At 41.9% G+C, this 26351-nt stretch overlaps 1 protein-coding gene across 1 annotated transcript; it reads left to right on the forward strand.

The window, feature by feature from the left end:
• Positions 1 to 3469: 3469 nt before the first annotated feature.
• On the forward strand, positions 3470 to 25251 carry NXPE3 (neurexophilin and PC-esterase domain family member 3). Its single transcript, XM_083855846.1, has 7 exons — positions 3470 to 3528; positions 5124 to 5173; positions 7099 to 7311; positions 14405 to 15165; positions 16807 to 16880; positions 19810 to 20016; positions 20719 to 25251. Exons 3-7 carry the CDS (start codon positions 7219 to 7221, stop codon positions 21267 to 21269), a joined length of 1686 nt encoding a protein of 561 aa, XP_083711972.1. The 5' UTR covers positions 3470 to 3528; positions 5124 to 5173; positions 7099 to 7218; the 3' UTR covers positions 21270 to 25251.
• The last annotated feature ends 1100 nt before the right edge of the window (positions 25252 to 26351 follow it).

Genomic DNA, 26351 nt, shown 5'->3' on the forward strand with positions numbered 1-26351 from the left:
CCTTGAGCATTTGCAGCAAGTTCTGGTGTGGGAAGTGCATGGGGGAAGTGCCGAGCCTGTTAGTGCTGCTTATGCCTTGGAGTCTGTGGGACCTGGGGAGAAACAGGAGACACTGAGAAACTCTACAACCAGAATTCACTTTACTTCTTTCCATCAGTGGTTCCTACAGCCCCTTCAACCTGAAGTTTATGGCTAGTGCATGTGGTTTTGGAGCCCAAGTTTTCAAGACTGGCTGTCCAGCTGTCTTGTAATGTTGAGCTCTCCAGGATAAAGTTCATGCACTTGTCCTCTCCTTGTTGCACCTTGCTCATTCCCAAGCTCAGTAGTTTACTGCAGATTGGCTTTCCTGTTGGTCTCATTCCTTGGTTTTACCCACAGATACTGAAATTTTTAAGCACATGAACTAGGTATTATTTTACTAGTAGAACAGGTAAGCTACCTTTCTCTCACCTCCTTTCTCATATTCCTAGCTGCCTCATGCTTCCTTCCTTTGGTGTAGCAGTGTCAGTGTTAAACTGGCAGGATCTCCTCTGGGCAGCCTACAGCTGAGATGGCTGTGGCCATGTCCATTGTCTGGTGGAGAAATAGAAAGGGAGACCAGGAAGTTCCTCTTAGTCCCAGAGGGGAGCAGAGCCACCTGGAAGAAATGGGAACCTGTGTTCCTTCCTGCCTGTCCCTGGAATGGGAATGCAGCACAGCTGCTTGAGGCAGGTTCATGGAAAGGCTATGGTGCCTACAGGAAAGCTTCTCTGTAACCTTTTGGAAAAGGACTTGAGGAAGCTGCAAGAGGATTCTTCTAGCAAAAGTCTTATCCCTTTACAAGCATTAGATGATGTGAAAACCATCTGCATGGCACCAGGTCAGCAAAAGACTTTTCCCAATAGTTAAATAGACCTTAATTGCTGCTATGCCTGAAAACCAGGGGACATCCTGAACTTGTGTGCAAGATGAGAGTGAAACTTGCTGTTCTAAGGACAGCAGAAGAACAAGACCTGGAGGATTGTGGAAGGGAAAAAAGATTGGAGAAGTGATACAAGGGTTGTGTAGCAAAAGGAGACAGATCAAAGTTATCTATAGAAAGGGAACAGTGTGTGAGTTGTGCTGTTTGCGGACTGTCCAATGCATGGTTTGTTAAATCTCACCATACTTCAGCACAAAAGCACGTTTTACTTTGCCTCAGGAAACAAACTAAAACATTCCTCCATACTTGCCTATAATAAAAAATGGGTTCAGTAGTCCCATATGTATTATATTATCAAATAGACTGTGTTTTATTGACTATTCTTTGCAGGTAAGGGAGAGAAGGGCAGCAGGGCTAAGGGCCCAGTATAATTTCATCTTACTGCATATAATTCTGGAAAAAGAAATAAAGAAAGATGTCAGAGGGTAGAAATGAGCTGAAACACAGACTTCTTTTTTTATCACAGTATGAAAAGGGTCCTGGTTTATTCCTCTTTACAGCTCAGCCATCCTGACTCCAGCTACTCACTGACTCTGGCTGCAGCAGCTCCTACTGCAGGTTTCCCTTGCAGCCTCTGACTGCTGGTTATTTCCTGCTAAACCATGACTGCAGATATTGGTTTACAGACTCTGACTGCAGGCTTTTACCTGGCCAGACTGTGGCTGCAGGTTCCAACAACAGGCTCAACAGACCCAAACTTTCCTCACAACAGTGATTCTGTCTCCTGTTTAGTCCAGTCCTTCTGGACCATTCCTTTAGTATCTCATTCCTCTTCCTCCAGGTCCTCCTCAAGATCCTCCCCTGACCAGCCAACCCACCCCTTTTATCACACTGATTTTTATTGGATATAGCTGTAACTCATCAGGGTCGAGGTCACCTGTAATCCCTTCTCCTACAGAAAGACTAATTCCTTTTTCACTATCCAGCTTTCTGGACTCACCTCAAAATAATTGCCAAGTGCTTCTGGTGTGATAAACGAGAAGGGATGTAAAGTGAGTGACAGCTGATGAAGCTGTACTTTTTTGGGGACTAATGACATTTAGATTTTGCATGATGATAAGTTAGAACAGACCTCACTAATACCATTGACACTCAACCCAAACAGCCTTTTACATGATGCTTTCTGTAGAGCCTGGGGGCAAACACAAAGTAATTGGTTTCTGGCCTCTGTGCAAAAGGGTTTACTATGTTAAAGATTAGAAAGGCATATTTGATTATTAGGCCATCATCAAGACTAACTGTAATGATAATTGAATAATTTGTGGAGAGAAGTAGTGTGGGGATCCCTTCCCATCTCTGGGAAGGTGAAATGTAAAATGTGGCAGAAAATAGCACAGAAGTACCTATTTCCTTAGAAGTGACAGGTTTTCTCACTATTACCATCTTCCATACCTTCACTCCCAACATCACTCCAGATGTATTAAGAGATGGGATAATGCTTGGCATTTGGCACACAAGTTTTGCCTTAGGTTGAACTTTGAGCAGCAGAGTTTGTAGGGGAATTTGATGCTCATGAAGGAAGAGTGAAGAGAAATGAGACTGCTGTAGAACTGATAGACTTTGTATATTGAGAGGAGAAAAAAAAATCAGTACCAATTATCTTTCAAAATACTGTATTTTTAATGTGTTCTGCTTGTACAGCCAGCTGGCTTTCAATTCTTGACCTACAGTGTATAATGGTGCCTGATGAGATTTTGCTTTCTGTCTCTACCAGGTAACCACTGTTGTATGATGCAGAAAGGAGAAAAATACAAGTAAGATCACCTCTTCAAAATAGCTATGGCTGATGGGGGTGGGGGCAGAAGACAAAACTAGGTGATTTATAACTACTAAAATGCTGTGTTCACAAGAGTATTTCAGCTGCTCTGTCTTGTTTCTGGTTTGAAGCAACCCACATATTCCTTAGTAAAAATAAGCTCAAGCCCTTAAGCTATACTCATCCAAAGAACTGCTGGCAGGTGAGTGTTTTGGCATCCCCAAACTTACGCAGTGTTTACGAAACTAACTGCAGCTGTCCTGCAGATTGAAGTGCTGCCCGGCTCTGGTGCAGAGCTCGACACTGTCTGTGTGCAGGTCCTCACCAAGCACACCGAGCGAGGTCCTGCCTCCAAGGCACCTGCCTTTGCCCAGTTCTGCAGTGCTGGGCCGTGCCTGTATTCCTTTCTCAGGCTCTCCTTTCACAGCCTTCTCTCCGTCCAAGACGGCGGCGTTTGAGCCGCGGTGGGTCACCCCGGAGCCTTTCTCTCCTGGCTGGGGTGCGGCTGGGCACCGCGGTGATGCCACCCGGGCCACCCTCCCCACATCCTGCCTTCTTTGGGCTCACCCGCGGTGGCTCAAAAATTACAGGGGCGGTGGCGGTGTTTTGGTTGGGCTTTATGCTTGTTTTCACTGCCGCTTCTCGGCGGCGGGTTGGGGCGGGGCGGGGCGGGAGGAGGAGGCGGCCGGGCCCTGCCGGGGGCGGGCAGAAGGCGGGGCGGGCAGGAGGGAGCCGGGCATTTACAGCCCGCCCGAGCCTCCGGGCCGGGGGCGAGGCCGCCGCCTGGCCCGGGGGAGCGCCGGGGGCCGCGGTGAGGGGGCGCGGGGGCCGCGGCCTGCGCCGCTCGGCCGGGGAGCGGGGAGGGGGGGAAAGGCCGGCGGGGCGGGCGGGGCGGGCGGGGCGGGCCCGGGGCGCTGGGACAGGCCCGGGGCGGGAGCGGGAGCGGGGTCCCGGGGCCGGCGGGGCCCTGCTCGGATCCCCCTCAGCGCGGCCGGGCCCGCCCGCAGGGCCGCGCTGCTCGGGCCTCCGCCGGGCGGGGCTCAGGGTGCTTCCTGCCGGGCCGGGCGCTGCCTTCCTGGGGATGCCGGCTCTGCCCTGTGCCGCTCCTGGGGATGCCGGCTCTGCCCTGTGCCGCTCCCTGGGGATGCTGGTGCTGCCTTGTGCCGCTCCCTGGGGATGCTGGTGCTGCCTTGTGCCGCTCCATGGGGATGCCGGCTCTGCCTTGTTCCTCTCCCTGGGGATGCTGACCCTGCCCTATGCCGCTCCCTGGGGATGCTAGTGCTGCCTTGTGCCGCTCCCTGGGGATGCTGGTGCTGCCCTGTGCCGCTCCCTGGGGATGCTGACCCTGCCCTGTGCCGCTCCCTGGGGATGCTGACCCTGCCCTGTGCCGCTCCCTGGGGATGCTGACCCTGCCCTGTGCCGCTCCTGGGGATGCCGGCTCTGCCCTGTGCCGCTCCTGGGGATGCCGGCTCTGCCCTGTGCCGCTCCCTGGGGATGCTGACCCTGCCCTGTGCCGCTCCTGGGGATGCCGGCTCTGCCCTGTGCCGCTCCCTGGGGATGCTGACCCTGCCCTGTGCCGCTCCTGGGGATGCCGGCTCTGCCCTGTGCCGCTCCCTGGGGATGCTGGCGCTCCCTGGGATGCCCACCCCCGGCACCCCAAAAAGTACCTTAGAAGCAATAAAACAGAACCGGCAGCGGCGCTTCCTGCTGGCTGCCCCCGTCCCCGGCCCCTGGGTGGTGTCCGGTCCCCTGTTCCCCGGGCGGGAATGTCGGCGGGATGGGGGCTGCCGGCTCCCCCCGCCCTGGGCAGCTGCAGATCTGATTTTCCGTCAGCATCGAGCCTGGAGCCCCTGTGCCCCAGTGCCGTGGTTTGGGCATCGCCGGAGGTGGCGGCTCCTCTGCGGTTTGCATGGCAGGATTTGGAGAGGTGGCACTCATGCCTGGTTTTGTAATGCTGCTGGCTTGGAGAGCTGTGGGGAGAGAGAGCCGACAGGAATTGACAACTTGTAAAAAAAACCCAAAGCAGCTATCCTGATCCTATTATGCATGAGGCATAATTTAATGACATGTTCGTAAAAATGTCATTAAACAGGTTTTTGTTTTTAACATCCGGTAAAATGGGGCTTGTGGTAACATAAAACTAAGCTGAGAGAAGTAATACTTGCCAATAAATAACAGAAAATACGAAGGTGCAGCACTGGAGTTTAAAAGAATCAAATACTTCAACAAAATCCTTGAGTCGTTGTAGAAACTAAAGTAATTTTACAGATAAAAAGTCTCAACTCTTTATTTTTTATTTTATTTTGTGCCACTGTAAGCTAACCACCAATATATGAACTTTATTCAAAAAATATGTATGTCTGTTTCTATAGATATATTTATTTTTTTAATGTATTGTTTCCCAAGGTTATCTGGCCTTTTGCGTGGATGGCTTCAGAGAACATTTCAGGAGAAGGGTAAGAACCTAAGGCTTTTTGGTTACTTATGGGCTTCCCTTATACAAAAAATGAAAGATCAGTTGTTCATCAATTGTGATGAAACTGGCAGTGTATTAAGCCATTAGCATAAAGAAAGCTTTAAACCTGTGCAGTTAAATGTTTTAGGGCATTTGACATCTACAGAATATGGAAAAATTTGAATAAAAATAGATAGAACAGCATTTGTGGTCTTTTTAGGCATCTGAAATGACAGTCTATTAATTTTCAGTGTCTTGTGCTTTTTGGTGACGTGGAAAGAATTCTCAGCAACAGAATTGAAAATTATGGTTTTGTCTAATGTAGTTTTTTTCTTCCTCAGATGGGAATATATGTCCTTAAATTACAATTTTTGTGTGTTTAGGTATATTTATTATCAATTTACAATGACCCAAGCTGCTGTTTTATGCAAATTTCTTGTTAGTGCAGAACTGTTCCAACAAAGCTGCATTTTTGTGGCATTTTGATACTTTCACTTTAATGAGTACCTTGCTCTTTCAATGCTAGTTCATTGGTCAGAAATACAATCTCTGTAATTCTCAGCAAAGCATTTGAAGTTATAATCCCTATAATCCCTGTAAAGCAATTTGATGTTTGGTCTATTTTGAGGCTGTCCTGGTTATGTCAGTAATGTGTTTCAGTTTTCTAGCCTGTGTTCATTTGATAAATAAATTTTTAATTTTGATATTTAATGTACGTTTCATTTAAACTTACACTACATTTTTTATATAGTCTTAAAACTATAGGTGCTATGTATTTATATTATCTTAATTGTATAAATTCTCAGCTATACTATTTATAGAAAGTTATACAAAGTTTATATAATCTTTTGATTATGTTGTTGCACTTGGTGCATGGTTGTTATGAGTAATGCTGCTTTGAGAATGTTGGGTTTGGAGTGATTGGTGTCTTTTGACTGTCTCTCCTTGCCATCTGTTTTCTGTTTCCAAGTTTAGAGCTACTGCAAGAACAGTACCCTTTTTGCTTGCAAAAAGACTGCATCAAAATTGTCCTTCTCAGAAAGAAAGGAAGGTTTAAGAGTCATTCTGAGCAAGCATTGAGAACTTCTTCAGTGGCTCTTAAGGCTGTGATTTTATAGCAGATCAGTCATCAAGCAACCTTAAAGGAACAATATTGTATGAAAGTTAAAGTTTATGAAAGACAGTACTATTATTATATTTAAAGAACCAGGAACATTGAATCCCAACACATTGTATTCTTTTCAGGAGTTTATTTTTTTTATTTTTAGAGCTGCATATGAGTCCCTGAGATAAAAGGAATGATAAAAAAGCAAAACAGGGAAGATGTAATGTTATAGGTGATGCATGAAGTTAAATGTTACTGCTTTCAACTCTCTTAGGTGTCTGCTATTTAATGCTACAGTTCATTTATTTCCCCCTCTTCCCAAGCAGAAAACTGGAGGAAGTTAGTTTTACTTTGCTTATCCAAATTTGTTTCAGACATCAGTGTTTAATAACAACTCACTGGAACATGTAAACAGGTAAATGAGAGATGTCTAAACCCACAAGTTTCTGTTTTGATCTAGTCTGGATGGTGATGGTGTGTCCTAACGCATAAATAGGGTGGTGGTAATTTGTTTTGGTCTTTTTGATTGCCAGAACAAAATCTGGCCCCACTTTTTTTTTTTTTTTTTTTTTTTTTTTTTTTTTTTTTTTTTTTGTCAACTACAGGTTAGACCAGCTTCTTGATAAGAGCTTATCTTGGTACACCCTAGAGAAATATGTGACATGATAAATAATGCTGTTCAGATTAGTTCCACAAGAAGAATCTGACCATTCCATTGTACTAGTTATTGTGCCACCCTTTGTGAGCTTTCAGGGTAAAACTTGACTGTAGTTCTGGTGACATTTTGGGAATTAATACAGTTTTCGTAAATGCACTTGCAGGAATGAAGTGGAAGTCAAGTGAATTCTCTGGTGCTCTGCTGAGACGAAATGACATTCCTGCTTGTGGCCAATGGAAGTCAGGGCAGTGCCTAACATGGGAGGGAAGGACACGAATGGACCATGTGGCGTGACTCCTTCAGACTGCAGCTCTTCTGCCTGCTCATGGCAGTGCTGGCCCTTGTGGTGCTGGTCCATAACTTTTTTCAGTTAGAGGTAAGTGGAGCCTGTTTCTTCTCCAAGGTGGCTTGAGCAGCATTACCAACTTTCAAGTGTAAGGTTAGAATTGTCTGACCTTTATATTATATTTGGCTATAAATTGGAATCACAGAAGATTCATAGTTGAAGGCATGTCTGGAGGTATCCAGCACCCTCCTCAAAAGCCTGGCATCAGAGTTAGCTTGGATTGCAACAGGGTATCTTGACATTTGACAGTATTCAAGGACACTCCTATTTCACAACCTACCTAGGCAGCCTATTGCAATGCTGCATCCTTCTTAGAGGGATCATTGTCTGCCTTATCTGCAACAGGAAGTTACCTCCTTACCCTGTGTTTGAGTCTACTTTAACTCCAGTTCCTCTGTGACTCCTCTGTAGATAGTGAAACACTGCAGTTAGATCCCCTTTTGGTCTTCTCCAAATTTAAGAAAAAAAAAAGATGCTTTGGTTACCTTAGTGTTGTTTCAGTTCCCTAATCTTCTCAGGGGCTCTTAGCTGATCTTGCCAACTTTACTCTGGTGTGTATTGTCCGAAAACCAGACACAGTGTTCTAGGTATGAGTTCACCATGGTCAAGTTGAGGAGAACTATAACTTTGCTTAATCAGCTGGTTAGGATATTGTTAATTCCTTGCCACAGTGCTGTGCTGCTGACACATGGTGAGTTTGCTGTCTCCTGGAATCCCTAGGCCTTTTCCTGCAGAGCTATTACTAGCTTGTTCATCTCCGGTCTGTATTGATGCAATTTTTATTTCCCTTTCCCTTTTTCCCCTCTGCTGCATCTGTCTTGCATATTTCCTCATTTTACTTATCACTTCAGTGCAGAGGTACTTTCAAACTGCTTAGTCAGTAACCCCAGATTAAAGCCAAGGTGGATGAGGATCTGTCTGATGGAGCCCTGGAGGCTGACCCTGCCCATTGCCTGCCTGCCTGGCCAGGCATTCCAGTGCTGGCTTTGGTGGATGAGCTTTGGAATGCTTAGCCTAACACTTCATTAAATTATAGCTGTCCTTTCTGCATGCCAGCCAGTCAGTGATTGCTTTATGCTTTTTAAGTTGTGCATATGCTGCTTGCAGAATCTTCCTTCTCCCTGGCTAGTGAGGCCCAAATGAAATGATCTAGAAGAGGGGCTGTAAAACCCCCTCATCTCACACAAAATACAGTTGACTTGGAAGAAGATCATGTAAGGGTCAGGAAGATGTTTGAGAAGTCTAAAATCACAAGTGACTCAGGAGCAATAACTGAAGAATGAACATTTGTTACATATTCCAGTACTAGTGAACACATTAAATAAAAACTGCAGATGCTGATTTTAAATGAAGCAGGGATATTTTTTATGCATTGCAGCAAAGCTGCAGAAGCCCTTGCAGTAAGTCTTTGTAGTTACTAAATGCATGTATTCAAAAAAACTGGGTGAGTGCACAGAAGAAAAATCCATTAGGGATACTAGATCTTAAATATGTTTACCCTGTGTTTAAGAAATCTAAGCCATAAAGTGCTAGAAAATGTGTTAAGTCTACAGGAGGAAATGGCACAACATGTTTGGTCTGATTTCTTTTCCCACATACCTGCAGCAATCAGAATATTGTGTTTGATGGACTTTTGGTTCAAGTTAGCATGATCCATTTTGTTCAGGACCAATAGCTTTTGTTTTCTTTTTCTGTGGTTTTATTTTGTTTTGGGTTTTGACCTAGGATGTTGCCTGAGGAATGTTGATATTTAGAATCTTAAACTGTTTTCTTTCTATTTTAAAATTACATTTCTTAGAGAAAAGGGCTCTGGCAGTGCTTTGAGAGTGAAATGGAAGATGCAGGTTGGGTGTTCACTCTGTGCCTTTTCTTGCCACTGTCCATGGAAAGAGTCTTTGTGGCTTTGTTGCCCTTTACATAACTGTTATTTTAAACTCAGTTAAGAATTGTGTTGCTGGTGAATCTTTACATTATAACATGCAACTCTAATCCCTTCTGTTGTGACCTTTCTAAATGACATGCCTGTATTTGTCCTGTATTTGTGTTGGCTCAGTTCTCCAGGCAGTCTAAGATAGGCATTTATGCTGATTCTTTTCAATCAGAGATCAAAGCCAGAAAAAAAAATCCTATAAAGCTTTCACAGAATATCTGTAACCAAATCTATTCAGGCTCTGGACAGTATTGTTGGTTACTGTTGAGAATGTGTTTATAAATGCATCAGACATGCTTCTCATCCCCAAATCATCCAACCTAGCTGGCTTAAGCTCAAGATCTAATTGTCAGCTAGTCTCCCTTCTTTTTTTTTTTGCTTTAGAATTTTATACTTTTTCATGTTGGAATGTTTCCTCTTAATTTCTTAAACTACTAATGATACCTTCCTAGTAGTTATACCTATGTCAGAATTTTACTTTCCTTATGTTGCGTTTAAAAAAAACCCAACAAAACTAACCAAGCTGTCCACAAAATGTTTGGTAGTCACCTTATTATCTACTTTGCTTTTTATTATGGAGTAAGTACTCCCCTGAGGTCAGACAATTGATCATATAGTACCAGAAGAAATGTGGTTTTACTTTATTATAATTTCTTTCTGTGAATATAGCCAGACAGATAAAATATACAGTAATTTTTTGTGAAGTATCAGGACGTTGCCCAAACATTATGCTTTCAGGATGCAGTAGGGTTTGTGTATTTGTACCAGTGGCCTTTAGAGTGACAACCACTTCAGGATTGGTTGTCAGCACTATTTTATTTAGAAGCACCTTGAAGAGAGAGTGTGTGGGGAGAAAGAAAGTTCCATGCCGGGACAGTGTATGAAATCAGACAGCTGAAATTGAACGAAAGAACTGTGTAACAAAGTTTTAAATTCTTGCTGCTGAATTGCAGGTGCCTACAAAAGATAACTTCATCTTATTCCAATTATTTCTGGAACATTTGACTGTCAAGTGATGGCTTTTGAGGATTGGCTTTGACACTTAGAGTAGTTTAGCAGCCACTCAAACTGCTGTGAGATGGTAATGATAGAGAACTAATTTCATATCTGTCATAGACAACAAATAAAGTACCTGGAGTGTAAAATTACTGAAAATAAGGTGACTGACCTTTCAGGAATTGGTGTTCATTCAGATTCAGATATTGTCTTCTGGAACTTTTATTTCCCCACTGTGTCTGTAGCCTGGGCAACTCCTGTGTTGTTTCCTGCTCTAGTGACAGTAACTTTTAGGCAGATTTGCAGCAGCTGTTCAGGATGTGCCAGGCCAAGGCAGGAGTTAACAGCTGGTGGAAGATACTGGGCTTTGAGATGGAGCCACCACCTCTTCAGTAGCAATGGAAATACTCAATGTTTTCATCAGCCACCTAAGGACAGGTGTTCATTGCAGATCTTCTCAAGTACTCTGTCATCCTTCTGGAGTGTCTTTGAGAGAATTATTGCCTGGGTTAATCTATATGTTGTATCTAATTTTTGCTTAGTTGGTGGTGAGAAAGCTCATCTCCTCAGATTTTGGCAGAAATTTCCATTAGTTCTCATATAAATACAGTTTTCTTTTTTCCTTTTTATGACATCTCTAATGCAGGAACTGCTAGTGGATTTATTTGTGCTTAACTGACATGAAATCTCTTCCGTCCTGCCTGTGTTACTTGGCAGACAGCCATTAAATTACTTTGTGGTCACATTTGGGTTCTGGTTAGCTTCAAAATACAGTAAAGTAGAAAAAAAACCCAACAAAGCAAAAAAACCCAAACAAACTCCTCCCACACAAAGAAAAACCCCTCAAACCCAACAAATAAAGCCTCTTGGGAATTACACTTAAAATACATGATACCTTGAATGGTGTAAACATGGAAACAAGCAAAGCAGGTGTTATCCAACATGGAACCTGTAATGAACACTAAAAGAATCTGTGTCATAAAGGAGGAGCACTCTTGAGACATCCTCTTCATTTGTTTTTCATAAAGGAATTGTATTTAGTTTTGGCTATTACTGCAGTAGAAACCCTCAGTTCTGCACAGTCTCAGTAAGACAACACAGAGGAGCCAGGGAGATTTGGAAATTCCAGCAGGGAGGAAAAGTGGAGTGGGGACAAACTAAGCTAATTATTTACCTCAGGCTAGGCTTTGTATGTCCATAGGGGCAGGAGAACTTAAATACTTGTTTGGAGCTGAGCCTGGGAAACACTTAAGAAAGGAAGATGGTTTGGAAAGCTTTTCTATTCCAGGCAAGGATCTTTGGTGTATTAATTGACTTTGAAGCTTTTTCTGCCTTTACTGGCAAAGAGAATCTGCAGTATTTTCTTCTGTGAATAGCATACATGGTGTAACTTATTTTCACATGTAAGCTTTTAATTCTGCAACAATACATGGTAATGGTAGGGCTTGAAAGATGGCTGTAAAGATGAACAAGGATGAATAGTCCTTGAGGATGTTGAAGAAGCTCTGCTTCTACCTTCATGGAGCTTCCCCCTCAGGCCCTTTGGAGATAGACTGAGGAAATATTTGTGTTGTGATCTATTCTGCTTACTGGGTTATAACCTGGAGATGTCAAAGTGACAGTGCTTGTTCTTGTTCTCAGCTGCATACAAGTGAAGAGCTTTGGCCTTATGCTCTGCCAAAAGTCTGTGTAAGTGGACTAATTTGGAGACATGAAACCATGTTCTGTTTTCTGAATGAGTTTGTTGGTTTGGTGTTCTCCGCAGCCTTTCCCACTGAAAGATAGAGATATGCCCCCAGGGAAGACTTCAGAAAGCCTAGCTAGGCCAGAAATGGCATCTTCTACATCTCAGGTTAAAAACCCTGAGGAAATTGATAGAAGGTTAAAAACAGGGATATGCCAGTTTTTCAGCTGTCTTAGATAACCATCTCTCCTTAATTCTATAGGATTTGTTTTTGCCATGTCCCCCAGCCCAAAGTACCAACCATTGGAGAACCAGCTGAAAAGCAGAAACTTTCTCTTGGGAACTTACACTGAAAACAACAATTAATTGTACACACATATTGTTCCCTTTCCACCCCCTTTAGGAAAATGTGTAAATATTTCTGCTGAGACATTGTTACCAGCTTATTGGATACATCCAAATATATAGCTAACTTTTAAAACTATTCCCATATAGTATTTTCTGTGTTATAGATATATATAGATAGGTATTTATTTATGCATGAGCAAGTGAAGGGAAGAAGTTGTGAAGTTCTCCAAAAATAGAAACTTGGCTTAATTCAAGAATGCACGTAGGCAAGACTTAAAGTAGAACTGTGCCTGAGATTCACTCTCAGCTTTGGCTGAAATTCACTGGACTAATAAAAGTAATGTGCAGCATACATCTGCAGCTTGGCTTGCTGTGATGGAAAACAAAAATAATTATGAATTATCTCAGATGGCCTTCAGGGAACATTTATTAAATGCTAGGTGTGAATATAAAACAGAAGCAAAAGCCTCTATTGTGACGTTAACATCTGGTGTATAGTTGGGTATGTGTCAATTTGTTTTAGAGGTACAATGTAGCAATTTACAAGTTCAGGTTTTACAGTTAACATGGATATCAAACAAAGAAGATTTTGTGTATCCATCCTACATCCTCGTGTTCTCTTCCTCTTACTCTAAAGGTTATCAAAACCAACTTATGTCACAGACTTCAAAAGCCTATGTGTTTCTATTGCTTGTTAGGTTTACCTTTCTTCTAAAAAAAGTATGTTGAATCTCAGTCTGGTTCAAATGATTTTAAGACACTACTGATATTTCCATGGCCTAAGAAAGGTTTATGACAGTGAATAAAGCTTTAATATGAGTGCTGTGACTTTTAGTACATTACTGAGCAGTTAGTTGTGAAGGCAGTAAATGGAAAACACTGGGGTATTGGTAAGTGCAATGATATTTTTAAAGATTTCAAATAGTGTTGGTTGAATTTTTAGCAATCTTTCAAATCTAAACTAGCATATAATCTGATGCCATGTGAATGGTACACTGTATAATTTTAATCTTTGCTTGAAAAACTATTTTCCTTCTTTATGAAATAGAACCATGGAGAAGTTCTGCTATATAGACCTAGTAATTAGTTGCTCATTAAATGCTGATTTTGTGTGTATTTGAAGGGTATTTTTGGATTTGCTGATTAGAAGTCTCAAAGGTACCTCTGGAGTCTTAGACTGCTATTTAAAAAATTATCCTAATGCTAACCTGCAAAATTATGTGATGTCATAAAGAAGATGGTATCTGCAGTCATTTGCATGAAAATACAGTTTTGGACACTGAAATTTTTACACAAAATACAGTTTTTTAAGTTGCAGCAGGAGCCCTCTCAGTCTAGTTTTGTATTTAACTATTTTAATTTTTAAATTTTTGTATGGATTAGGGAATGCTTTGCTTGCTGTTTCATTTGATGCTAGAAGCAGCTGTATGTAGATTTAAAAATCTTATAAATAAACAAGCAGGTTCTCTGCCTGTTTGGTCCTAGCTTGTCCTGTGCTATTCTACTTGCCAACTGCCCCATGAATTCATTGTCCCAGAAGGATCTGGGCTTTTGTTCTTTTATTTCTTTCAACGTGCACATTACAGGGAGACATGCATTTCAGATAATTAGCCAAGAAGTGATGTGAGTGTGACCAGATAAATGACTGCAGCTGCTGCTTGCAGCAGACTTCTCTGGAAGGCATGTGCAGGGGGTGCATCAGCTTAACCTGCAGGGTAACATCTCAAGCTGTATTTCCTTGCATTGCATGGGGCAGGTATTAGATCTCATGGTGCTCCAAGACTAAAATGTTACTGCAGAAGAAGAGAAAACATGAGTTATAACTTAATCATCCAACCTTTTTTTTTTTTTTTTTTTTTTTTTTTTTCCCACATTGCTGATGTTTAGAGAGTATTCTGGTACCTGAAACACTGCCATACATTGAATGTGATCTCTTTAAGTGCTTGTTTGCCAAAGCAGGGTAACCACAGGTTGCCCACCTGTCTCCTTAGAAATCCCATGGCCAAAGGACTAGATTTGGGTCTTCTAGTGAAGTTGCTTCATTTGGTCAGCTTCAAAGCTCTGTAAAGCAAAGCCCAGTTCTTGGGATCATTTCCTGACAAAGCATCCATTATTCACAGTGTTTCACTTCATAGCACAGCTTCAGGTAATCTTTTTCTCCCCAGCACCTGGATGATGACACAGTTTCAGGATCGAATTGGATAACAGAAAACAATGTCCAGCACTCTCTGTCCCAGACAACCAAAACTACCAGGAAGCCTTACTGTGGGTATACACAGCAGACCTTGTCCAAGCGGGAACAAGCGGAGCAGGAGTCGTTGCTTGCTGCAATAGAGTGGCCAAAGCCCCCTGAGGGCAAAATCGCCTTTGCACAGAGCACTGATCCCACACACAGTGACTTTGTGATTGTGAAACCCAGCAGGTTCTTCAAGGTGGGTGATCAGCTAGAGGTACTTGTTCGCATGAAGGATTTCCAAGGAAACCCCAAGCAGTATGGTGGAGACTATTTACAGGCACGAATTCACTCTCCTGGACTGAAAGCTGGAGCAGCAGGAAGGGTTGTAGATGGCCATAATGGCTTTTACAAAGTCTTCTTTACCTTGCTTTGGCCAGGAGAGGTCAAAGTTTCAGTGTCCCTTGTCCACCCGAGTGAAGCGATCCAAGTCCTCCTGCGTTTGCGAGAGGAAAGGCCGGACAGAGTCTATTTCAAAAGCTCATTCAAGTCTGGGAGGTATTCAGAAACTACAGAATGCAACGTTTGCTTGCCTGGAGGTCTCCCAGTCTGTAACTTCACAGACCTCTACACGGGTGAGCCGTGGTTCTGTTACAAGCCTCGGAAATTGTCCTGTGCCAGCCGAATCAGCCATGCCAAAGGTGGATATTTGAAGGGCCTTCTGACACGAGAGGAAAGCCTCTTTTTCCAAAGGTTTGTATGTTGTTGAATTTATTTATATTCAGCCAAGTTGTTTCATTTGGGGCTTTTTTATACAAACTTTAGCCTATTGCTTTAATATGATGCATTGCCTTGGAGGAGTGTATCTGCAGGACCAGGTGTTTGGTGTTAGTTCTTGAATAGTCTCTTCTCCTCCATTCAGCTCTGCAAGAATCTTAGACAGCAATCTTAAAGAGACTTGGCATGTACTTCTCTTTTTGTGCTTCCCTTTCTGTGCTGCTGAGTTTCACAAGAGCATGCTGTCTAAATGTGGTGATGGTTTGGGGGACTGTTTCCTTATTTTCTATTTTCATGCCTACACTTGCAATATCAATAACAATGCTTTGAGAAGTATTTTTGGCCAAATCTAAACTACCTAAAAAGGGTCTGTGTTTTAGGCTTATTTTCACAGAAATTACCATTTGTTTTTGTCCTCATCAAACATTGTCTTAAATGTGTTCCTTGTTGCTCAGTATGACTTTGAAATCTTAAAAATACTTCATAAAGAAAACACCTGGTAGAACAAATTGCTGAGCAATACCCATGCAAGTGGAAATGATCTGTGCATGTTACTTCAAGTGTCATACTAAATTAGTTTCACAGTCATATTTTATTTCTGCATTCAGCATTAAAAAACCCCAAACCATCTCTTACTTCCTGGGTACGTGTGACAGAACTGCTTCTGTATGAAATTACACAGCTGAATTTGGATAAAGTTAGTTACTGTGTAATGTCAGAGTTGTAGTTGTAGGCTGCTGCCTTGCTCTCCAACAAAGATGTTGTAGGAAAGTCTTTTGGCACTATGTTCACTTGAGGCCTAAATTGGGAAAGATTTTAGAGTAGCAACTCTGAATAGTTTAATTTAGGACAGTATGTGTGCATGTTCATAACCAAAACCAGAAATAAAAAGCGTCAGTGGAAATTTTTTTGGCTCTTCCTGCAAAATTATATCAAGTCTGTAAGTGGGTCTTTTGACTTCCTGTATCTCTCTGCCAGTCCACCTGTAAAATATAGCTTATATTTATTGGTGATGTTTCCATATGGGAATGGAAAAGGTTTTTTTCTTGGTTTTGTTTTGTTTGTTTCATTCAGTTCTGAGATCCTTGATTGAAGTGGCTTATAGAAATTCCAAATAATTTATTTCTTAAATGGAGAGAAAAAAATTAAAATAGGCAAAGATTCTCTTCAAAAACAGTAGCAAAAGACAGAACAAGGGCTCAGTATTAGTCAGCTGGGAGCTGCTGCTGTGGCCCTGTACCCCTTGCAGTGGTTTGTCCCCACATGTTCTGCAAGCTGGAAACATCTTTGAGGCAAATCCCCAAAAGCTTCCTGCAGTTGCAGTTGCAGGAAGTTCCAGCCTCTGGCAATTTGATTGCTTTATTGAGATTTGTGTCGGTACAAGTGTGCACAAGATTTGTGTCAGTGCCATGAAATTTTGAATTTGGATTCAGAATGAGAGGGTGGTCTCAAAGTAAATGCAGAGTGAATTCAGCTATAGGAAGTAGGGTAAACTAAGAGTAAAAATTCGTAGTACTGTGTGCTTATTTGAAGTGGAGTAAGAAAAAAAAAAGATATTAATACTACCTTCAAGTTTCACAGTAACTTTTACAAACATTGCTGTGTTTTTTGTTCAAGTGATGTGAATATCAAAAGGCCGATACTCTCCAGTGGACCTGATTCAGTCATTGTAAAGCCCAAGGCATTTACAGGTAAAGTAAATTGCATAACTCCTTGTTTGTAATTCATAATTAAATTTATAAAAAGAGCAAAGGCATCAAGTAATAATTTGGTTTTTTAGCATGGCAAAAAAATGAGTATTGGATTTCTATTGAGATGATAAAGGCTCTTGGGTGTTAACTGTAATACAAGTTCAGAAATAATGAAAATCTTTTTCTAAAATTACATGCATAAATGACATTTTTAGCAAAAAAAAGAAATCAAAAGAAGAGAGAAGTTTGTTCTCTTGCCAGAAATGTCTTTCATTTCCCCTAGGATTTACTCACACTGTAAAATGTCTTAGAGTAACTGCTTACCAAACTCTCAATCTAATGAAAACAGCTGTGTGGTGTTTCTTAATTTCTTTCTTTGTTAAGAATATTGCCCAGCAGATTTTGATAACTTGCATTCAAGTATTACTATAATTTGTGTTATCACAGGATGTCAGAACTAACCGTTCTAACTGTTCTGTGCCCTTTCTAAGAACAGAACAAAGACAGTCTGTACTAAAGTAAACTCAGAGGTTTTATCTCATTCATATCCAAATGCAAGCTTTTTATGCTTCTAAAAAGTCTGCATAAAATGTGATACACAGAGAATTATTTTTTAAAAGAAAACACTAATTTTTTTTCATAGGGTTGTAGGAGACTTTTAAGGTAGAGTTACTGACCCGAGCCATGAAGTCTGAACAGAAAGCAGCTTAGAGCATTTCTTGCTTTTAGTTTTACTCTTCACTAAAAAAATACAGTTCTGCTACTAGGCTTGCAGCATTTTACCCTCCACCTCTTTTCTTTGTCCAATCCTTTATCTGATGTGTTTTTGTAGCTTTTTTTAATCTTGCATATTTCCTGCTGGAAACTGCTGCAAATTCAAAATCTGATTGTCACCCTTCCTCCAGGAGCTGTGAATGATCAAAGCCTGCCTACAATGTCCTGAGGATTAATTCTGGGTTAAAAAGTCTTGATAGGAGTAGCACATTTCCTCAGGGAAATTCCTTCCGAGTACAGCAGTCTCTGAATAAATAAACTGAACTCGTTGGTATAATGCTCATGAATGTATGGATTTGTTAGGACAGATGGTACAGACAAACTCACTGTTCTGCTGCTGTTATTTTTGTACATGTTTTTCTGTGTGGTGGTAAATGTAGATTGAGTTTTTAAAAACCTATGCTTTTTTGAAATACAAGTTTTTATTTCTATCTTTGGTTTTTAACTTCAGATTGGAGCTTTTATCCTCTTCTATAAAATCTCAAAGTAAGGGCCAATTCTGAATTCTGGGCCATAACTGGTATGATACTATACACAGACTTGAAATGTTGATTTACTCTGGGGCACCAAAAAGTTGTTCTAGTACCACTGTTATATATAGAATCCATCTAAAAGGTAAAAAGTTGAATTGCTTTTACATCAAAACTTAGAATCAAACAAACTCAAATTGTGAATTCACATTATGAATTCTTTAACTGCATGACCATGTGAAGGCTTCTTTTTCCTGTATATAAATATTAGATGAGTCCACATTATTAGTTGGGGTTTTTTTTCTTTCCTTGTTCCTGCTGTCAGATTTAAAGAGTCATCCATAGATAGAATTTTCTGATGGCTTTGTGCTGTGGTAATTGTGATTGTATTTTTTGTGTTACACAGACATAATAGTGGTTTGCATTTTACAGTGTCTCTGTGAGGTCTAAAGAGGTTAATATCCTCTGAACTCTAAGGTTAACATCCATTAATACAACATGCAGAGGATATTGAATAGAAAAAGAGCAATTTAAAATGTTTACCAGGAAAGATGGTTATGGTTGGCTTTATCTGTGTTGTAATAAAGCATCCATCAGAGGGTGCTTTTGAGCCCTGGAATTCCATACTTTTATGTAATTTGAACAGTCTCTGGCATGATTTTGGCCACGACAAGGTGTTCTTTATCAAGCAGCTGATAGTTATGACAGGGCATGGAATGTTCTTAGCAGTCTCCACACCAAGGTGTGTAGAAGTGTTTAAAGAGCTGGAAGTGTCTGCTCCATGCAGCTGGTGTTTGTGCTGAGGAAGAGCTCCATGCTTGTTCAGCTGAGGTATTTGAGTACACAAACGGCAAAGGAGGAACCTGAAACAACCCCATGGAACTTTGATGTGCCAATTATGGCAATGTTTGGCTGATACAACCATGAGATTGCAGTTTCTCTTCCTGTAGTCTCCTGTAATCCTGATACCTTTGCTTGTAAGATACTGTTCAACTTCTGCAGGTTAAAAAGGCATCCTATGGAGCAGAGCTTCCCTGGTGTGCAGTTGCTCCTCAGGGGGCTCCCTGTCCCAGGCAGTAAATGGGGAGAGGGCTAGATAGCAGAGAGAAAGTACAAAATCCATGGAATTAGAGACACTCATAATTAACATATTCAAATGGCACATAAAACATTTTTGGTCATAGCTTTAATTCTGGCATTCTCTGGGTTTGGAGGCCTTATGGTTCAGAGTTATGGTTTTCTAGAGTGCCGGGATACGTGTTACTCCATAGAAGTAGTTTTGGCGGGGGGGTGGGGGTGTGGTTGTTGTGGTCTGTTGGGGAGTTTTGGTGGGTTTGTTTTGGGTTTTTTGGACGTTTCTTTGAGTATTAACAGCAGCGCTGCCGTGCGCAGGCCGGGCGCTGGAGGGCAGCAGCGCGCCGGGATCCGCGCCGGGATGGGGAAGATGCTCCGCTGCTCTCCCTGCCTCCGCTCCTCTCTGCCGGGGCAAACACCCACCACTGGGCACTTCTAGCGCAGGGAGAAAGGTGTCCGATACGTTTTTACATTAGCGGCAGAGATACCATTTAATTTAAGCCAAATTGAACTATAATCGGCCACCCAGCTCTTGTCAGCAGTCACTGACTATGTGTGGCTGGTGGCTGCTTTGGTTGCATGTTAATTTCAAAGGATTTTTTCTCTTCCAGATTCAAGCAGTATGGACAGAGCTGAAGATCCCACAGCTTCCCCTTCTGGTTATTATTATGAAGACCAGTGGAGGTCCAGAACACATTGGATCCATAATTTTAATAAATCAGATGATATAACAGAGTGCTTACAAGGAAAAGTAATCCACTTGTTTGGAGACTCTACAATAAGGCAGTGGTTTGAATATTTGACAGCATTTGTTCCAGGTAATTTTTTGTTATTTAACTTTGTCCTTAAGGACCTTTACAAAGCCTTATTTCTCACATCTCAGGCAGGAAGTCACTTGGGTTGCCTCTTTAAGGCCTTGCAGCATCCCAGTCACAGGAGAGGTTTTGGAATGAAGTAGCAAATTACCTCCATTGCTGTTTATAGGTTTTGGGGCCCTTTTCCTTATTCAAGTTACTTAAATAGAAGAATTTCAGTTGACAATTAAACATTCCCGCCTCCCTCATCCCTTTCCCCTGAAGCGCTTCAATTGTGTTGGAATAGTCTTTGAACCACCTCAATTCCTTCAACTTGAAGTAATCTTTAAATTTAATGAAGCCCTAAAATTGCTAGGAGGGTTCTTGTGAACCCTGGATCCAGAGGAAACAATGACTATTTGGAAAAATTTCTTTTTTACAAGAGAGAAGGAAATAGTTTGCGAAACTTGGAAAAGGAATGACAGCCTTATGAAATCCAAATGTCAAATCCAAACGTGCTGTCCTGTCCATTTCAACACCCATAAACTCCATTCTGAAAAATGATGCTCACCTGTTTAATTTTAGAAATATTTGAAGTATGTTCAGATTCCTTACCTACTCCTGCTTTGTCCTGTGGTCCAAGCATCTTGTCAACAGCTGGAAGTTTTTGTGCTGTCTTTCACTAACCCCTTCCCCTTTCACTAACCCCTGCCCCTGGGCTTTCAGATCTGGTGGAGTTTAACCTGGGCAGCCCTAAGAACGTGGGCCCTTTCATGTCCGTGGACCTGAGGCACAACATCCTGCTCAAGTTCCGCTGCCACGGGCCGCCCATCCGCTTCTCGACGGTGTTCAGCAGCGAGCTGCGCTACATCGCCAACGAGCTCGACAACATCGTGGGCGGCAGGAACACCGTCATAGCCATCACCATCTGGTCCCACTTCAGCACCTTCCCCGTGGAAGTGTACATCCGGCGCCTCAGGAACATCCGCAGGGCCGTCCTGCGCCTGCTGGACCGCAGCCCCAAGACTGCCATCGTCATCAGGACCGCCAACGTGCAGGAGCTCGGGCCCGAAGTGAGCCTCTTCAACAGTGACTGGTATTCCTTCCAGCTTGACTCTGTCATGAGGAAAATGTTCTCAGGAATTGCTGTGCACTTTGTGGATGCTTGGGAGATGTCTGTGGCTCATTACTTGCCGCATAACCTGCACCCTCATGAAATAATTGTTAAGAATCAAATAGATGCGTTTTTATCTTATGTGTGCCCTCTGCAAACTTAGCACAAATGGGTGTCCCTGTGTCATCTTTTGCTATAGCCGAAGTACGGTTGCTCTTCCGAGCTGTGGGATGAGGCTAGATGATATGGAGGAACTCTGGGTACTGTACTTGCATGCAGGATAAGTAGGGTGGCCTTAAGTCTGGGTAGCTGTGAAGGGTGGTAAAGAGGAGGTGACTCTTCAGGCCATATCTTCCTGTAAGGTTGATTCCTTCAAGCTTATCATTCATACCTGAGATTATTAGAGAGCACCTTAAATTAAATTGGCAGGATTCAATAAGAAACTATTTGGGTTATTAGCTTTACTAGTTGTCTGCACTGTAAGCCTAATTTAATCCATGTGACACTGATTCTGTTGGCAGGGTCGTGTTGCTCAGAACAGTGTGTGAAACCTGGGAAGAATTTTGGGAGTGGTCTTTCTCTGAGCATTCCAGAGCTTAAGAGCTTTCTCCTCCAGTTGTGTGTCAGAGAAGCAGAGTGTCTGTTCTTGTCTCAAAGTCCTAATTAGAAACGTGAAGGGAGTGCACCAAAGTCACAAATAAGGAAGCACAATCACAATATCTGTAGAATTAAGTTATGAAGGATTTGCTGAAATTAATTGAGCACACTAATTAGGCGCCTTTGTTGTTTACAGATGGCTGCTAAACAGCTCAAATAGCCAGTATCTTAGTTTGGTTTTCTATACTACTTGAATTTCCTTTGAGCTTTGCTACACCATCCACTTCTTGATTTATCAGTAGCGAGGATATGTGTGTTTTATGACCTCAGTGAAAACACCGTCTCAGGCGGTTTCTGCAAGTTCAAGTTGCAGGCTCACCTACTTGAAGCTTAAAGCATTTGCTAGTGAAAGTGTTTCATTTGCCAAGGAGAGAGTTTGCATTCCCTGCCAGTTACAGCTGTTCCCTTGTGGCCCTGCAAAGCCGGGCTGCCGACAGTGGCTCTGGTGCGTCCTTTGTCTGACGGGGAGCTGAGTGACCCCAGGGCCCTGGTGAGCTGTGGCAGGGGTGGTGAAGGCCATGCAGTGATTCCTCTTCAGGACTTGGCAGCTCTGGCATTTCTAAATGAGCTTCACTGCTGCCAGTATAAAAGGTGGAACACCCTGCATCCAAATTGCACTGCATCCAGGGTTGCCTTTATACATCTGCCTGGCACAGACCCAGGTCTGCCAGGCTGACAGCTGGTGGCTCTGCAGCCTGGCATTTACTGCTGCTTGTTTGACTGAGCCTGTCTGCAGTTTTAACCAGAAGCACTTTGAAAACAGTTTTTATTAAACTCAACCCCCAAATTAAACAGCAGAGAAGTGTTCCATGCTGTCTTATTTCTGGTCCCACTCAAGCCAAAGCCAGTCTTCACTGGCTTGTGTAAAAACCAAGTTGAATCTTTGTGAGCAAACCGAGAAAATTAGTAAGGTGAATTGGCAGGTTGCACAGAGTGAAATAATCAAAATGTCTTTAGGTTAGAAGTTTTCCCCCTTGTTAGGTTTGCTGCTGTCCTAAGGAAATTTGTGCTCTTATTGCCAGAGCTGTAAGAGAGCCAATGCTACCAGCTACAGCAACAGTGTGTCTTATTGTGTTCATTTTAAAGGGCAACTGAGACGTGGTTTTAAAACAAATATAAATTATTTTAGCATGTAAAAAGCATCGGTATTATCCATCTATAAACTTAACAGTTCAAACATGTCTGGAGGAATTGTGTACACTGAAATAGCACCTATTCTCAGCTTTTCAAATCAGCAATTAAGAGATCCAATTTGCTAGTTCCCACTGACAACTGCCTCACACAGCATCTGCCCATACATTAGGTAACTATTTCTTACTTTAATATGGTAATGGCAATTTATCCTCTGCTAAAAAGAGGCCACACCAATTCAGGTCTGGGAAAGTAAACTACCACAATGGAAAATGACCTTTCATCTTTTCCAGGTGTGATTTATAAAATAGGCAAAGACTTTCATCCTGAATAACAACTCTATCCTAATAATGCTCATGGAAATAGGTCTTCAGACTTACTTTGAAGGAAACTACTTAATTTGTGGACTGACCATTAGGTGTAACCCATAAAGCCATATTGTGTCTGAAAATGTTGTGGCTGCATGTGTCTTCTCTGGGTGTTGTAGTGCTTGTTATTGCTCTTGAACAGCAGCTTTATATCACTACTAGCTACCAAGCACAGAGAGAGAAGAAAATATTCTTTCAAATGCTTTGACAGTTGGGGAAAAGAGAACAGGATTGCTATTAGCAAAGGGATCTAATTGCCTTCTGGTAGAACCTCATCCTTTGGGTTAATTTGATTTTTTTTTTTTTTTTTTTAGTAACAGATGAACTAATTTATCAGTAATGAACTTCAGGGAAATTGCCTGTTGATTTAGAATGAAGATCAATATTTTATTTCTTTGGATTCTGAAACAGACAGGGAAGAGAAATGAAGAAACTGAGGATTTACTCATGCTAGGAAACACTGTGCTTTTAGATGTCATTCAGGTGATCTGTGAATGATTTTTCAATTCTATTCTCATCTTGTTATCATCACGTGAGAGTTGTGTATGTAGAGGATATGCAAACACAGAAGCAATAAAATATTTTTAAATCAGTTTCTTTAAACTTCTAAATGGATATTAATAGGGACTTAGGTTAAGATGCTGGTTATTTTTGAACTCAATGTGAAACAGGACTGGAAAGGAATTTCTCAGCATCTGTTAAGTATCTTCTTCCTTGACACATAAAAAATTAATTCACAAGGTTTTTCAAAGCCCTGTTTTCCTTTTCTTTCCATTTTTTCCTTTGAAAGGAAGAATTTGTATTGATATTTTCATTCTTGTTTTGATTATGAATCTTTCAGTGGATTTTTTTTTAGTTTCTTCATTAAAAATCCAGCTCTCTCAAATTACAGTGAAAGAAACTTTTTGATTGTGTCTACTAGAAGATTTCAGAGTAATTTATTTATAAAATAAGTAAACTCCATTTTATATATATTAGTGTTGCACTGTAATATTTTGAGAGTCTTGTTTCTCATGTATCTCTTCTTAGGCTAATTTCTTCCTTCTAGAAATTTAGTAAAAATGTTAGATGAATTGTTGATGAGAAGGGAGAATAAAAAGCAAGTTTCCCTTCTTTCAGGTTTTGATTTGCTTCTAATTTCATCTGCAGTGCAGCACTGCTTCATGAGATTTAAATCACCATTTTTCATTGTTTTACTTGTTAGAGGAAATCAATTAAAATGGAAGCTTTGCTTACCACAAATGTCTGTGCAACTTTTGATATACTACAGGTGACAATTTCATGTGTACATGGCAAAAACGAAGGTTTGAAGTTGCCTTCTAGAGGGGTGGAGGACACTGAGGTTTTGCTTTAGTTTTGTTGCAGAGGTGTGGGTTAAAACATTCTTCTATTCATGACAGCAAAAGTAACAGCAAAAAACTTCAGTCACAAATGTGGTTTTCATTTATAAAGCACTTACTCCTTAAGTTCAGATAATTTCATATATATTTAGACTGTTTGGAAGGCTCTTACTCTGCATTGGGAGTAGTGAACAACTCTGTATGTTGGAGAAAGAACTTGTCTCTTTCTAATATATGTATGTTATTGTAATGCTTACAATATGCAGAAGGCTCTACTGTCTTATTTCCTGATGTCATCAGAAAAACAATTTAAATAGCCAAAAAGCTCAGAGAATGAAAAGTTCCTAATAAAGGGGGCAAGTTTACTTGAACCATTTAATCTGATTTAGTCTCAGTTTATCTTGTTTGCTTTATATTTTTATAGCTGCATATTAATTCTCTTAGTTTTACCTATTATATTTTGTGCCGTGTGTTGGGTAGGAGTTTCAAGCTATGGTTTACAGATTAAATTCACTCTTAAGTGATTTTTTTTTTAGGTGTTTTGCATTTGGAGAGGAGTGACGTGTGCCTGACATGAGACCTAGCAATGATGCTTACTGATGTTTCCCTCTGTTGGTGTATCCAACACATAATAAAAGCTTGTCCATAATCTAGGCTTCCTTCTTTGAGGGCTTTTGCTGACCCACAGGAAATCCTTAAACCACTTCATTTTAAAAAAGGGTGAAGAGCAGATGCAGCATGATCATTGCTTCTCTATCTTGTTAACAGTTTTTACTTAAATAATGGAAGATAAATGGAGGAGGGACGGATCCTGGGAGTCAGTCGGAGTGTTCAAGGGCTGTAGGGTATCCTGTGCTGGTGGGCTGTGTGTCCACTGCCTCATGAGCCCAAGGGCTGTGTCTGCAGGGTCGGAGGGAGAGAGGAGCTGCCTGGCACACACTGGGGAGTCTCTGGGATGGCCTAATGGTGGAGGATTTGGGCTATGTCCACTGGCTTGCCATGGAGTCAGCTTGCAGCCAGGCTTTGTGGCTGGGAAAGTAGTAAGCAGGGTGTAAGAATCAGCCCTTTGTGCTGATTCCTGACGTATGTAGCCAAAAATAGCCTGTTTGACCAGGCTAAAAATCCCTGAGTGACAAAATCCCGTGGGCTAGGAGAGAGTGCTGAGGCCGAATTGCCAAGCATTTGTTCCGGTTTTCTGTTCCCCTCTCACTCCATGGTGACTCGGAAGTGGGCAGGGCAGGGGCAGGGGCCAGGGGTGAGATCTGGTGCTGCCCACACATTCCTGCTGAGCACAGAGCTGGGGCCATGGCGCAGCCTGCTCTCACCAGTCCCAACGGCCCCAAGGGGACAGGGCAAAGGCAAAAGCAGCTCCTTCCCAGCATTTGGCTCTGGAAACTGTATTAAAGATGTGCTGCTGTCATGTCCAACCTACATCAGCCTTCACTCAGCCAAAAATGAATGAGAGAGGCTGCAAAGTATGAGCTGCTTCTCAGTGTGGTGTTGTGTCAGGCCCCAGGCCTCCTCAGAGGGGAAGTGAGAGTGGGGAGTAGGACAGAGAGGGGAAGTGAGAAAGTAGGATACAGCTAAGGAAAAACAACATGCAAAGGTCTTGCTCTGTGACACCAAGGAGAGGAAGAAGGTCGGGGATTTAGTCATGTGGAGATTTCCAAAGGAAGTACCACTCGTGTGGGACAGACTCACTCCTCTGAGACAGCACATTGAATGCACAGAGATGAATTGCTCCATGTT

The sequence above is a fragment of the Zosterops lateralis genome (genome assembly GCF_965231275.1).
Source record: "Zosterops lateralis genome assembly, chromosome: 2".
In the NCBI taxonomy this organism is placed as follows: domain Eukaryota; kingdom Metazoa; phylum Chordata; class Aves; order Passeriformes; family Zosteropidae; genus Zosterops; species Zosterops lateralis.

Bases quoted from the DNA above. Each gene is read 5' to 3' on its own strand.
- NXPE3 (XM_083855846.1), top strand. From the start codon at position 7,219: ATGTGGCGTGACTCCTTCAGACTGCAGCTCTTCTGCCTGCTCATGGCA. The intron at 15,166-16,806 runs GTTTGTATGTTG...TTTTTGTTCAAG, and splicing joins GAAAGCCTCTTTTTCCAAAG to TGATGTGAATATCAAAAGGC. The intron at 16,881-19,809 runs GTAAAGTAAATT...TTTCTCTTCCAG, and splicing joins AAAGCCCAAGGCATTTACAG to ATTCAAGCAGTATGGACAGA.